Raw genomic sequence first — 13,718 nt, 5'->3', positions numbered from 1 at the left:
CAACACCATGCATTTGATGGGTCCCATTTAAATTATGGGATATCCCAAAAATCAGCCGTATACGGAACTCAGGTGGGCCATACCATCCAAAATCATGTGAAGACATGCCTAAAACATATAAAATCACTTGGTGGGGCCCACTTGAAATTTGAATGCGTCTGAAACTTGGTCTGACCCCTCATCCAAGTGGAACACACATAATGGATGGGCTGGATTTGTGAACCACATCTTAGTGGACCCAACAAATGATTATGAATGTTTTAATGGGAGCGTAGCCCCTCTCAACTTTTATATGTGCTATGGCCCACCCAAGTCATGGATTGACTTGATTTTTAAGCTTGTGGCCCACCATGGGATGGTGCATCTAACTGATGGGATAGATGTTCGACACGCATCACGGTGGGGCCCACACAGCTCGACCTCATGGGAAGTTCCCATGAGCTCGACCGCATAGAACCATTTCCATATATATATATATATATATATATATATATATATATATATATATATATATATATATATATATATAGAGAGAGAGAGAGAGAGAGAGAGAGGCATGCTCACCTACGCACCTACGCACGTGCGCACCTTTGCACACGTGTCACGGGTGTCGAATCCGAACGGTCCATAAGATGCGGAATCCCATGAAACCTTAGGGGGTGAATTTTCACCCTGATCTAAGATTCTGGTGGGCCATAGAAAAGAGTAGTTCAAATCAAGGGAAGAAACTGTTTGCATTTTTCATGGCCCACCGAAGTTTTGGATCAAAGTAAAAATTCATACCAGGGGGTTTCATGAGGTTCTGCTTCATGTGGACCGTTCAGATTTGCGAGACTCATCAGATATGATGAGTTCTCAAAAAAGTTCATATGTAGTACGTACGAACTGGTTTGCAGGTGAGCGTTTCCGTGTGTGTGTGTGTGTGTGTGTGTGTGTGTGTGTGTGTGTGTGTGTGTGTGTGTATATATATATATATAGCGCTTACCTAAGTTTCCATTTTTGCGAGATACAAGGATAAGAAAAAATACAGATGGAAAAAATCAGTTCCAAATGTAACACGAGCCGTGATAATTTGGCATGTTGCCTGTTTTTGAGTAATTGAGTGCAGATGGATATGCCAAAAGGTAGCTTGATATAGAAGCAAACATTATACATGACGTAGCAAAGAATATGTGTGACTTGTGAGATTCAATACAACTCAACAGTGTTGCTCTTTATGCATGCTTTTGATTGATAAAGAAATCAAGAATTGAGGTGAAATGTGTGAAGTAGTTAGTCCACCAAGAGTTCACAAATTGAGACCAACCGCTTCTACATCGAGCCAATTGATAACATGGGACAAGCATGGTGTGCCATAAAGACCATTATAGAGCCATAAACGTCGTTACGTAAAGGTAACAATGACAACCGTTACACGTTACGGGTCGTAACGGCCATTATGAAAAAGAAAAAAATAATAATAAAATAAAATAAAAAATTGAACCGTAACCGTCGTTATAGCCCCTGTAGTGGCCCGCTAAGCCCCTGTAAAAGCCATAACAGCCCTGTAATGGCCCGTTACAAGGTAGATACAGGATTTTGGCGTTTTTTCTTTTTTAATAAAAAAAGAGACCGGAATGGCTGTTACCACCTATATCATAAAGGTAATAGACATCAATACACACTTAGAAATGAGAAATAATGAATGGCCTTATTTCAAGTAACAAGTGTCCCCAGATCAGTGGTTATTATCGTACAACCAACCAGATTTTTATACTACAACTTAAATGGGAGTGGGCTCCACAATTTAATTGGTTTAATTTTGGATTAATTTATGTGCCCCTTAATACCATTTTTTTTGGTTTTGTGTATCAAGCATAAATACACAGCCAGAGTATCAAATACCAGAACTTTTAAAGAGGTCTCAGGTCCAACCAATTAGACCACAAGCTATGGTCCACCCAGCAGACAACTTCTAACATTTCATTTGCGCTTGACATCTCACCCGACCAATAGGTTAAACCCATCACGTGGACCATCTTGTGCAAAATTCAGCCATATCCACTTATTGAGTGGGCCACACTTGTATTATGCTACTTATCAATGGCTAAAATTCTTTTCTATAATTTGGCTTGTTGATTAGTAGATGGGACTGATTAACCCATCACGTGGATCATCTTGTGAAAAATTCAGCCATATCAACTAAATGAGTGGACCACACTTGTATTGTGCAAGTTATCAATGGCTAAAAATTCTTTTTTATAATGTGGCCTGTTGATTAGCAGATGGGGCTGATTTTTGCACTAGTTGATCCTTGTGGTGGGACCGGCCCATTGTAAGGATTGGATGTTACATGTACAGGATAGGTTGGAAATTATCTATTGGGTGGACCATTACATGTGGTCCAACCAGACCGTCTCCTTTTTTTTCTTTAAATATATTAAGCTAAGGGCACCCACCCTTCATTTTTTCAGGGCCCACTATGATGCGGTATGTGAAATCCACTCTAACCATTAGATATGTGTAATCTCACTTTAGGCCCAGGACCAAAAACTCAAGATGACTTGTGATTCAGGTGGGCCACGCCAAAGGAAACAATTGGTAAAGAGACTTCCACCCTTGATTTTCAGAAGGCCCACCACGATGATTATATAAAATCCACTCCAATCATTAGATGCCGCAACAAATTTTTAAAATGGGACCCAAAAACCAGGCCTATCCATAATTCATGTGGGCCACACCAAGAGAAATAGTTTGGAGGATGAGCATTTCCTATGCACTATTTCCAATCAAGTGGTCCACCTAAATCACGGATGGGGTTGATATTTGGGCCTTGGGCCTAACATGGGATGACACACTTGGTGGACAGGTTGGATTTCAGATAAACATCACAGGGGGCCCACCCGAGTCAATGAAGTAATAAGGGCTTATGGCCCCTTATTTATTTCTAAAGTCGAAACGATTGAGAGTGAGCCGTTGAAGTAATAAAGGCCATAGGCCTTCTTTTTTTCCTAAAGTTAGGGGTGTTGGAAGGGGAAGAAGAGATGTTCTCTTCTTTTTCTTTTTCCATTTTTTTCTTTTAGTTTTCTCTCCCTCTCCTTTAAATTGAAAAGGGTCAAAATCCTCAGGGGATTGATCTAGGGGTGGAGAGGATTTGAAAAAATAATAATGATCATTTTAGAGAGTTTTTTAATGATTTTTTTTCCCAAATTTTACTATCGGTTTCCAACAGCATCTGACAATATCGGTTGGAATCGATCTACATCATCAATACAAACCAATTAATACAAAGAGTTAGGCGTGATATATCACATGATATCGACATATCGCCAACATCTCGCGATGCATTGCAATATTTTTGCCAGTACACAAAATTTTGGATATTACTAACCAGTGGACAAGTTGTCGATATCGCTACAAGTTTCACTAGCCAAAGATAAAGATAAAATATCTTATTACTGATAGTGTGTGTAGAGAGAGAGAGAGAGAGAGAGAGAGAGAGAGAGAGAGAGAAATGTGTGCATGTGTGTGTAAATATCAGTGTTTTAAATAGCGGTAGCATGTTGCGTAGCGTTCAACCCTCCGTAGCGCGTAGCAAAATAGCGTAGCGTGTAGTGTAAGCTACACAATACTTCTATTTAAAAATAATAATAATAAAAATAAAGAAAAATATGATAAATCCACCACTTCACGCACCTCAGTGGGCCCCACGTGGGCCACACCATAGAAAACAATGCACATCCACACATACGCACACCACAGTGGGCCCCACGTGGGCCACACCATAGAAAACAATGCAAATCCACCCCTTCACACACCTCAGTGGGCCCCACGTGAGCCATACCATACAAAACAATGCAAATCCATCCCTTCACACACCTTTGTGGGCCCCACATGGGCCATACCACAGAAAACAATCTATATCTACAGAGATATTGAAAAAGAAATGAAAAAAATTATAAAGAACAAAAAAACGCACAGTAACCGACATTTGAAAAAGGAAAAAAAAAAAATGAGAAGGAAAAAAAAACTCAAAATACAAGTTATTTTCATTGTACATCGAAAAAAATTCAAAAAAAAAGGAGTACCTATTTTTGTCTCAAGATGAGATTGAATTAATGAAAACTGTAAAAGTTGAAGTTTCATAGCCGATTGGAATCGGAATAGGGGAAATCTGATTTCTCCGTCATTTCTTCTCCATTGTTGATGAAACTGCACCAAATGGACCTCCTTATAGTCTCCAACAATTGGCCAAAGAAGCCCCCTTCAAAGGGCTTTTCGATCGCGAGACTGAAGAGGGGGGAGAGGAAGTTGCGTTGACTTAGGTTTGGAAGGGGTTTTAAATACCCTGTTCAATAGTTTACTTAAGTTGCTTGTCGTGTGAGTTCACCACTGTTTACAGCAATGAAAAAACATATATATATATATATATATATATATATATATATATATAATATATATATATATATATATATATATATATATATAATTACAGAGTAGCGCTACACGCTACGTGTCCGTAGCGTATGCTACGACCCCTGTAGCGTGCGCTACAGGGGATTTGCACTATTTGGTGTGCTACGTAGCGCTACGCTACGAGCGCTACTTAATACATTGGTAAATATACATCATGTGTGTGTGCGCGCGTGTTGGTAGGTATGTATGATTGGTTGATAACGGTGTTCAACAAAATTGTAACATCAAAGAAAATGCTAGACAAATGGAAGAAAAGTATTGTGGTACCTACTTATAAGAATAAAGGAGACAGAGTTGCGCTAACTATCGTGGTATTAAACTTATGAACCATACTATGAAACTTTGGAATAAGTGATCAAGCAAAGACTAAGGCATGGAATGAACGTATTAGAAAATCAATTTCATTTCATGCCTGGGAGGTCTACCACTAAAGTTATTTTCCTTCTTAGACAATTGGGAAAGAAATATATGGAAAGGAGGAAGGACCTCCACATGGTCTTTATAGACTTGGTGAAAGCATATGATAAGGTCCCCGGAGAGTTAATTCGGTGGGTGTTGGTAGAAAAGAGTTTCAAGATGATATATTGATATGATTAAGAATCTGTATGAGGGAGTTGTAACAAATGCAAAGACCACTAGTTGAGAAACAAGTGAGTTCCAAATTGTTGTAGGCTTGCACTAGGGGTTAGCATTGAGCCCATACCTGATGCAGGACAATTAACCACTTGCTCTAAAAGCTCAAACTGATAGAGAGTGGTGAATCAATCCCTTCATATCATAGCCCAGACCCCACATCACATGGGTTAGGACCTCGGCCGAACCTCCTCATAAGCCCCACTTCACACGGGTTCCGCTTCACACGGGTCGCCCACCCCGAGTGCGTCCCCGCATCCCACAAGCTACCCCACTCAAGCCCGGTGTGAAAATGCTCATGCATTAATCACCGCCGGTGAGGAGTCTCGAACATGAGACCTCCCGCTCTAATACCACTTTAATGCAGGACAATTAGTCACTTGCTCTAAAAGCTCGAACGGACAAAGAGTGGCAAATCAATCCCTTTATCTCATAGCACAGGCTCCACATCGCATGGGTTAGGACCTCGACCGAACCTCCTCATGGGCCCCACTTCACATGTGTTCCACTTCACAAGGGCTGCCCACCCCGCTTCACATGGGTCCCCGCATCCCACAGGCTACCCCACTCGAGCCCAGTGTGGAAATGCCCTTGCATTAATACCTTTTCAAATTGGTTCTATACGAGTTAATGAGGCATTTGCAAGAAGAGATTCATGGTGTATGTTGTCTAAAGATGACATAGTTTTGATTGACAAGATGAGGGAGGGTATAGATATAAAGCAAGAATTATGGCAGGATGCTTTAGAATCTAAAGGATTTAAAACTAGTCAAGCTAAAACAAAGTATATGGTGTGCAGTTTTAGTAATAATAGGAGCGTAAATGAGGAAGGGTATAGATATAAAGCAAGAATTTTTTAATTTTTTTATTTTTTGTAAATCTTTTTTGAAGCAAGTATCAGTTAAGATGGTTGACCAAGAAGTTTCCGAAAATGACCACTTTCGATACCTTGGGTCAATAATTTATGAGAGTTGATGGAGGTTGTAATAAAAGACTTAATGACATATGGTCTAACTGAAGGTCCGGCCCTTGATGCAGTGGAATGGCGGAATAGGATTCATGTAGCCGACCCCAATTTAGTCAGGATAAGGCTTTGATGATGATGATGATGATGATGTATATATGGGTAGTGATCTCCCGGTCCATAAATAACTTTCATGACAACTCATCCGAACATGAATTGTGCACGATATCCAACTCGTCCATCAAATGTGTCACCTCTGTGAAACCCCTAAGGCCTAAAAATCAGCCCAATCCAAAACTTAAGTGGGCCATGGAAAAGGGAACACAATGGGAAGGGACACCCACCCATGATTTTCACTGGGCCCACCTGAGTTGCAAAACAACATAACTTTTACATGACCCTTCATGCAAGCCGTATGAAGGGTTTGATGGCCTAGATTGCACGCATGCACACACGGTGTATTTTAAATGACACATGGAATAGCCTATCGTCAATTTGAACCATTCATTCATTCGTAAGATTAGAAGTAAGCCATGGTACAAAAATCATGCCAATTCAAATTATTCTAAACATTCGATCAATAGCATGGAAAATGGACAGTCAAGATCGAGCAGGGAAATGAAATAGATCCAATCATCATCTTGAAACATTTATTAGATAGATTCCACTTCATATTGCTTACGGTTCCAAAGTAGTAGGTTTTGATGCTTCTAACCACCTAACAAATTGGCACCAATCCCAAGGGATTAGGATAATCTGACTGGCATGATTCTTTTACCATGGCTTGCTCCCGATAGTACTATTGAATGAACCATCCTTATTGACAATTGAAATCCCTCCTCTTGTCAATCAAAACTATGTCATCCGTTGATTCAAAATACATGGCAATTACTAAATGGAATTTCACCACTATTCCTAAATATAATGCAAAATGTTAGCTGAAAAAGGTTAACATTAAATGGTTGCAATGTTATTAGCCACAAAAAGTTAACATTAGATGGTTCCAGCGACACACTGGATCACCTTTGTTTATTGCAATGTATGGCGATAGCCAATTTTGGTTTTGGTTATTTTTTACCTAGCTATTTAACCTTTGGGACAAGTTAATACCTAAGGCTAAGAAAGATGTTGAAGAATACATCTCCAAGGAGTCATGGGCTCTCACAAGATACACATTAATGTTAGACATTTGTATAAACATGAAAGATTATTATTTCATTGATGTGGTTGCTCATTCTCCATGAAGGGTTATTTTCCCTAACTCGGCTGAGAGGTAGAAAGAAAAAAAAAAATTTGTTTTTTCTTAGAGATTTAATTGTTTCTATTATAGAGGACTCTGGAATACAAAATGTTGTACAGATTATTACGGATAATATTTCAAAGTGGTTGAATGCATTCTGTGCTACAAAAATGATATTGAATTATATGTATAAACATATAATCATCTTGAATCTAATGAGGGTTCACACAAAAAACAAAGAATTAAAGAAGTCTTCTAAATTTAGATTTTCTCATCATCTTTGAATGCTTCATTACATCCTTAAAGTTGAAAATAAGTTAAGGTTGATGGTAGCATCACCTTACTAGAGAAGCATGAGTTATAATAAGAATGCAATGCAATGTTATTAATGATGAAGCCATCTACAAACCATTTAATGTTAACTTTTTTCATCACCTTAGCATCACCAACATTTAATGTTAACTTTTTTCATCATTACATGCAATGTTATTAATGATGAAGCCATTTGCAACCATTTTATCGACTCTCTTTATCTCTCTCTCTTTACATGTTTCTAGGAAGGAAAGGGCTACAAAAGAAATTTGCATTGTTTATCCCAACTTACATTCCAGTGCGTGTCACTGCCCACATGCTGAGTGGACCACCCATGTTATTGACTCTATGCTGTATGGAGCACCTTAAGAAACTTATGTTGAACGGATGATTGTAACCATAACAATTTGTAGATGAATTTAAAACTATGAAAAGAGTTTTCAATGGTTCACATTCAACTATTAAAATCAAAGGTTAGGATCATCACTAAAGTTGATTATGGGCAATTACTTATTTACAATATTTTCTAGATTATGGATGTTTCAAATTTGCAAATCATCTCAGCCTAGTGGGATGCGACAAAAGCTGGATCCTGGATCATGATTCATGACAGAGTCAAAACAAATTCTTGCGGAAGATAGTTATTTAAGTTACTTTTAGGAGGTTGGTTCCATTAGTGTTTACCATATCGGTATCGCATTACATATCGCACCCTTGGGATATATATATATATATATATATATATATATATATATATCAGTTATCACATGGATGTATCGTTTGTATCGGGTAATGTATCACACTTTTTGGAAAACATGGGGAAACATTAGGAAATTGGTTGAATTTTTCAATGAAACTTCAAGGATTGTTTAAAAAGACATTAATACAAACTTTTAAATCATAACATCACAAAAAATAAGTGCACATAATAGGTTTCCTTTGTATAGGATCCTAAGTTATGCATTATCTGACTGAAATGATGCAAAAGAATATTATGTTGGCAAATGCAATGTACTACATCTATAATTTTTAACATTTATTAATTATATTTTCAAAAATATATATATATCAACACCCTCAAATGCTCTAAAAATGCAGTCGATTGACCACTAATAAAAAAGAAATTTTGGAAAAAAATTAATTTTTAAATTTAATAAAAAAATAAAAAAATCTCCAAAACTACATGAATCAGTAGATTGGGCCTCATACATGTTTGATTTCATGTTTAGACAATCAAAATTGCAACTAATTTGGGAGAAAATGTGGAAATTTTGAAATTTTGAATGTACGTGATGATTATTTCATCAAACACTCCTACATACTCTGAAATTGGGCCCAATAGATTGCTAATAGAAGTGGAATTTCAAAAAAAAAAAAAAATTGAATATTTTAAAACCATTTTTAATTAAAAATAATTTTGTTCCTAAAATTCTCCAAAATTAAATGAATCATTAGATCAGGTGATGGAGACATCATCCACACGCCCCCTCTGCGCACGTATTCAAGGAGGAGGCGGGCCCCACTTTCGATTTGGATTGACGACGATGACATCTTTGGAGGGCCTCATAATTAGGGGGCTGCGTTATGGAGCATTGGAGCGGACCCAATCATCACATAGATTCTACCATCGGATCTCATGATCGTGGCTCACTACTTTAGATGATCTAGGATTTTGAGTTTTGACTATTTTTGTTATTAGAAATTTCATGAACGGTTTTGATTGCTTAGATTAGTATTTATTTGCTTTAGCTTTGGTATTAGTGCGCGCACATGGCGCAAGGGTAATTTTGTCTTTTTTGGGTTTAGGGTTTTCTTATAAATATAGCAATCCCATGTAGGTATTGCAATGATGTTTTACGAATAAAAATTTATGCATTTCTTCTTCTCTCTCTCTCTTTGGGTTGAAGAATCGAATTGGGTACAAAGCCCTCCCTTCCTCGAAGGGCTAACTACCATGGTGTGAAGCCACATCTGCTCCCAATCATCTCCACCTTCTTATGCACCACATCCATCACCCTCTACACACCCCTTCCACCTTCAGATTCACCCACTTCGCATCCAAGTTTTCTCCTACAGCAGTGCACAAACAGATTTTCAGATTCTGGCCAATCTGAGGGGTTAAAACTTCGGCGGAGTACTACGCACACACCTAGCGACGATATGAAACTTGGTATGAAAGCAGCCCATCCCTGGCCAATTCTAGCCTAGAAGTCGGTTTCCGACTTTGTGGGCCCCACACACGTGCAGACAACCTGTCACGCACGTGCGTCCAAGCCCATCTGCAGTCCAGCGCGCATGGCTCATCCCGGGTTCTCTTTTTCCTCTATTTCCTTCTCTTTTGACTAAAAAAAACCTCTTAATCCAAATCTCTAACCCTAAAGAGTCCCAAATCCCAATTATCCCCAAATTTTAAACCCTAGATTTTCCCTCAAATTAAAACTTAGTGAATCTCTTGAGTTGGGAACAATCCTATGCAAGAATGGATGATTCTTACACTCCTTTGGGCTTGTTTGACTTATAATTTTATTTGATCCAGCCCTAAAGTTGTGTAGGCTTGGATCCCCATAAATTTCCTTTTTTGAATGTTTGATAGTATGTAGGATGTGGAATTTTGTGACTATTTAAAATTGGTATAATCTCAAGCTTGATCTCTTGCTTTCCATATTTAATTTCATGTCCTGCATCATCAGGCCTCATTCATGTTTGATTTTGTGATTAGACTAAAAGATTGAACCAATTTAAGAGAAATTGGGGAATTTTCTATTTTTCCCAGAATTTCCACCAAATTGAACCAACGACCCTTAAATCTCGAAATTGAAGTTTCAAATCCTTAAATTTCCATGCAAAACATGATGAATTAAACATTTCTAACCTTTTGGCACTAATTTGCTATGATTTAAACAAAACAAAAACGGATCAAAATACAAAAATACTTACCGAATCAAAGCCGGCCCCAAATCCGCTTCGATCTTGATTCTAGCTTGAAAACCTTGTTTTTCTCTAAAAAGATTCAAAACGATGGACCGAAATCCACCCTAAAGGTGTTTAGAAGAGGAAAGAATGAAAGAAAAATGCGAAAAATGGAGTATTTTGCGATTTTTGTGAAGACAATCACGGTTTCCCTAACGATATCGACGATACCTATCGATATCAATAGGTATCGTCAATATATAAGAAAATTACAAAGAGTACAAGAACAATATCAAGTGATATATCATGATATTGGCAACATTTCACGATATCCATCAATACATAGTGCAATACATAGTACGATATCAGGGATTTTAGATACTCAAGTAAGGTTTTGTACTGCTAACATGAGATACCAATAACGTCGACTAATATTATCAATATTGCGATCAATGGTTCCTATACAAGTGCTTGTAGAAAAATATTATTCTACAATGGTTATGCTTGAGGCACACCATGGCGTGTGCAACAACAACCTATCCAACAAGCAATGTTTTAAATATCGTTATCGCATTGCATGGGATATATCGGTTGTATCACGTAATGTATCGTTGTTGTTGGGAAACATTGGAACATTGGGAAATTGGTCGAATTTTTCAATGAAACTTCAGGGATTGTTGAAAAAGACATCAATACACACACAGAAATCAAAACATTACAAAAAAAAAAAAAAAGTTCACATAACAGGAGTTTCCTTTATATGGGTTTCCTAATATATGAGTTGTCTAACCGATGCAAATATATTCAAAGTCTATTTATATAATTTATAAACATTATAAACATAAGAAGACATGTAAGGAAATACAAACAATACATTCAAAAGCAAAAGAAGAATCACTAGATCAAGTTACACACATGTTTGATTTTGTGTTTAGATACAAAGATTGCAACTGATTTGCGAGAAATTGACAAATTTTGATTTTTTCCAATTTTCTGCAACTTTGCCATCTCCCTAAAGCTCGAAATCGAAGCTCGAAATCCATGATTTTTCATGGAAAACATGAATAATCATATATTTATAACCATTTGCACTGACTTAACGTGATTTACAACAACAAAAATGGATCGGAAATCAAAAATGCTCACTGGATCAACTAGGTGGGATATATCAGCACTACCTATGCGTTTCACATCGCACATGTGGGATGCAAGATATATCGTGGGATATATTAGCCAATATCGTCGATATTTAAAACACTGCTAGCAAGTGCCCCAAGATGAAAGTCGGAGGCCCCAAATAAGGCCAATCCAACCATCATGTGGGAAACCTCATGACTTTGGAGGTTTTGGATGGTGTCAATTGGCTTCATGGTGAGGTCACTTAATGTGCAAGATGGATGACGCACATAATAGTTTACAAGGGTTATGCATGGGGCACATCGTGGTGTGTGCGGAATCCAACCTATTCAGTTGGTGCACTAAGATGAAAGTTAAGCTCCAAAATAAGGCTAGTCTAACCATCATGTGGGCCACCTTGTGACTACAAAGGTTTTAGATGGTTGTCCGCTGGCTTCATGGTCAGGCCACTTATTGTGTAGAATGGACAGCGCACATAGTATGGTGGGCCCACATACGCAATAATGCATAAGCACGTGAATAAGCAGTAAGTTGGTGAATAACTTTTTACACTCACATGAATAACTTGCAGAAAGCCTAATCTACAAGGACTTGTAGAGGAATTGGCCTCTACTTTTAGGTTGTGAAATTTGAATTCTTCTATTTGAAGTGCAAAACTTAGTGCCTATGTATAAACTACCATACATTAACAGATTATTGAAGTTTTTAAGGAATTCTCGTCTTAAGAAACATGGTAGGCTACTATTATAATCTTGCACCTTTTAAAAACAGATGGGCCAAAGGGTGTGGCGACTGGCACTACTAGTGGGGCTATGGTCCTTATAGTTGGAAAGAAACAAAAGATGCTTCAGAAATCGTTCGAGCAAGTCGAGGAAGTCTTCAAGCAAGAGAAATTGCTCGTGATAGCATAGGCAGTGGCAACTAAGGCTATAGATCATTTTCTGGCAAGATGGGCTGATCTATGAGGGTCAACGGTTTCTTGGGCTATTTGTAAAGTTTTTTCTGTTTTGTATATTCTGGCTCTGGTTCTTTCAATAATTTTTTTCCTTATCATCTTCCTCACATGTGCCACTCATGTATAGCTATCTACACCATCCAATGTAGGGTACATTGCAAATGAACAATTGAGGGTAATCACCATGAACAATTCAACAACCAAAAAATCATATTCTATGTAATTCCAACCTCTAATCAGTGGACACATGTTAATGAATTCAGTCCATTGGAACTGTCGAATAAATGTTCACAAATCAGCTACTTAGATAATAAAATTAGTATAATTTTTATTTTAAAATCTATCTTAATCGTAAATCATAATTTAGATGGTTCAATTTGAGTTACTTCTATGATACGTGAACAAATTCTTAGAGCTTGCGTATTAACCAATCACACCCTCCTACCATAACAAAGTTTTTCTATGATCCATCACAAGCTGTAGAAACATTAGTATATAGGCTTGATCTTTAAATTATGTAATGCGGGGGCATTTTCACACCGGGGTTGAGTGGAGTGGCCTGTGGGATGCAGGGGCACACTCGGGGTGGGCGGCCCACAGAACCCATGGATTTGGGGCCCACGAGGAGGGTTCGGCCAAGGACCTAACCCATGGATTTGGGGCCTGAGCTATAAGATAAAGAGAATAATTCGCCATCTTCTATCAATTTGAGCTTTTAGAGTAAGTGGTTAATTATCCTGCATCAAATTGGTATCAGAGCAGGGGATGTCTCGTGTTTGAGACTCCTCACTGGGGGTGATTAATGCAGGGGCATTTTCACACCAGGCTTAAGTGGGTTGACTTGTGGGATGCAGGGGCACACTCAAGGTAGGCGGCCTACAGAACCCATGGAGTTGGGGCCCACAATGAGAGATAAAGAGATTAATTCGCAGTGCTCTATCAGTTCGAGCTTTTAGAGCAAGTGGTTAATTGTCCTGCATCATTATGTGATAGTTCATGACAAATTTTCAAAATGGTGGCTACTCATCCTCCTCTTATATGGTGCTTATGTACGGCTGTCGGCTATCTAGGCCAAACAAATTGTAGGGCACATTCGGGATGACATTTACCTC

At 38.1% G+C, this 13,718-nt stretch overlaps 1 protein-coding gene across 8 annotated transcripts in view; it reads right to left on the bottom strand.

Moving 5' to 3' along the window:
- The window catches only part of LOC131230405 (dual specificity protein phosphatase 1-like), a 58,574-nt gene that overhangs the window by 2,715 nt on the left and 42,141 nt on the right, over positions 1–13,718 (bottom strand). For 5 of the 8 annotated variants that reach the window (XR_009164015.1, XR_009164013.1, XR_009164016.1 and 2 more), the window contains one exon: positions 10,542–10,604. The exons of the other annotated variants lie outside the window; for them this stretch is intronic. Coding sequence is in view for 2 of the 5 variants with exons in the window: in XM_058226312.1 (XP_058082295.1) it covers positions 10,542–10,604 (63 nt within the window). In the remaining 3 variants the exon portion in view is untranslated. The remainder of the gene's footprint in view (positions 1–10,541; positions 10,605–13,718) is intronic. 8 annotated transcript variants of the gene reach the window in all.

This window comes from Magnolia sinica, chromosome 17, assembly GCF_029962835.1.
Source record: "Magnolia sinica isolate HGM2019 chromosome 17, MsV1, whole genome shotgun sequence".
Lineage (NCBI taxonomy): Eukaryota > Viridiplantae > Streptophyta > Magnoliopsida > Magnoliales > Magnoliaceae > Magnolia > Magnolia sinica.
The sequence above is the reverse complement of the archived record's forward strand: the minus strand, read 5'-3'. Positions and strand labels throughout refer to the sequence as shown.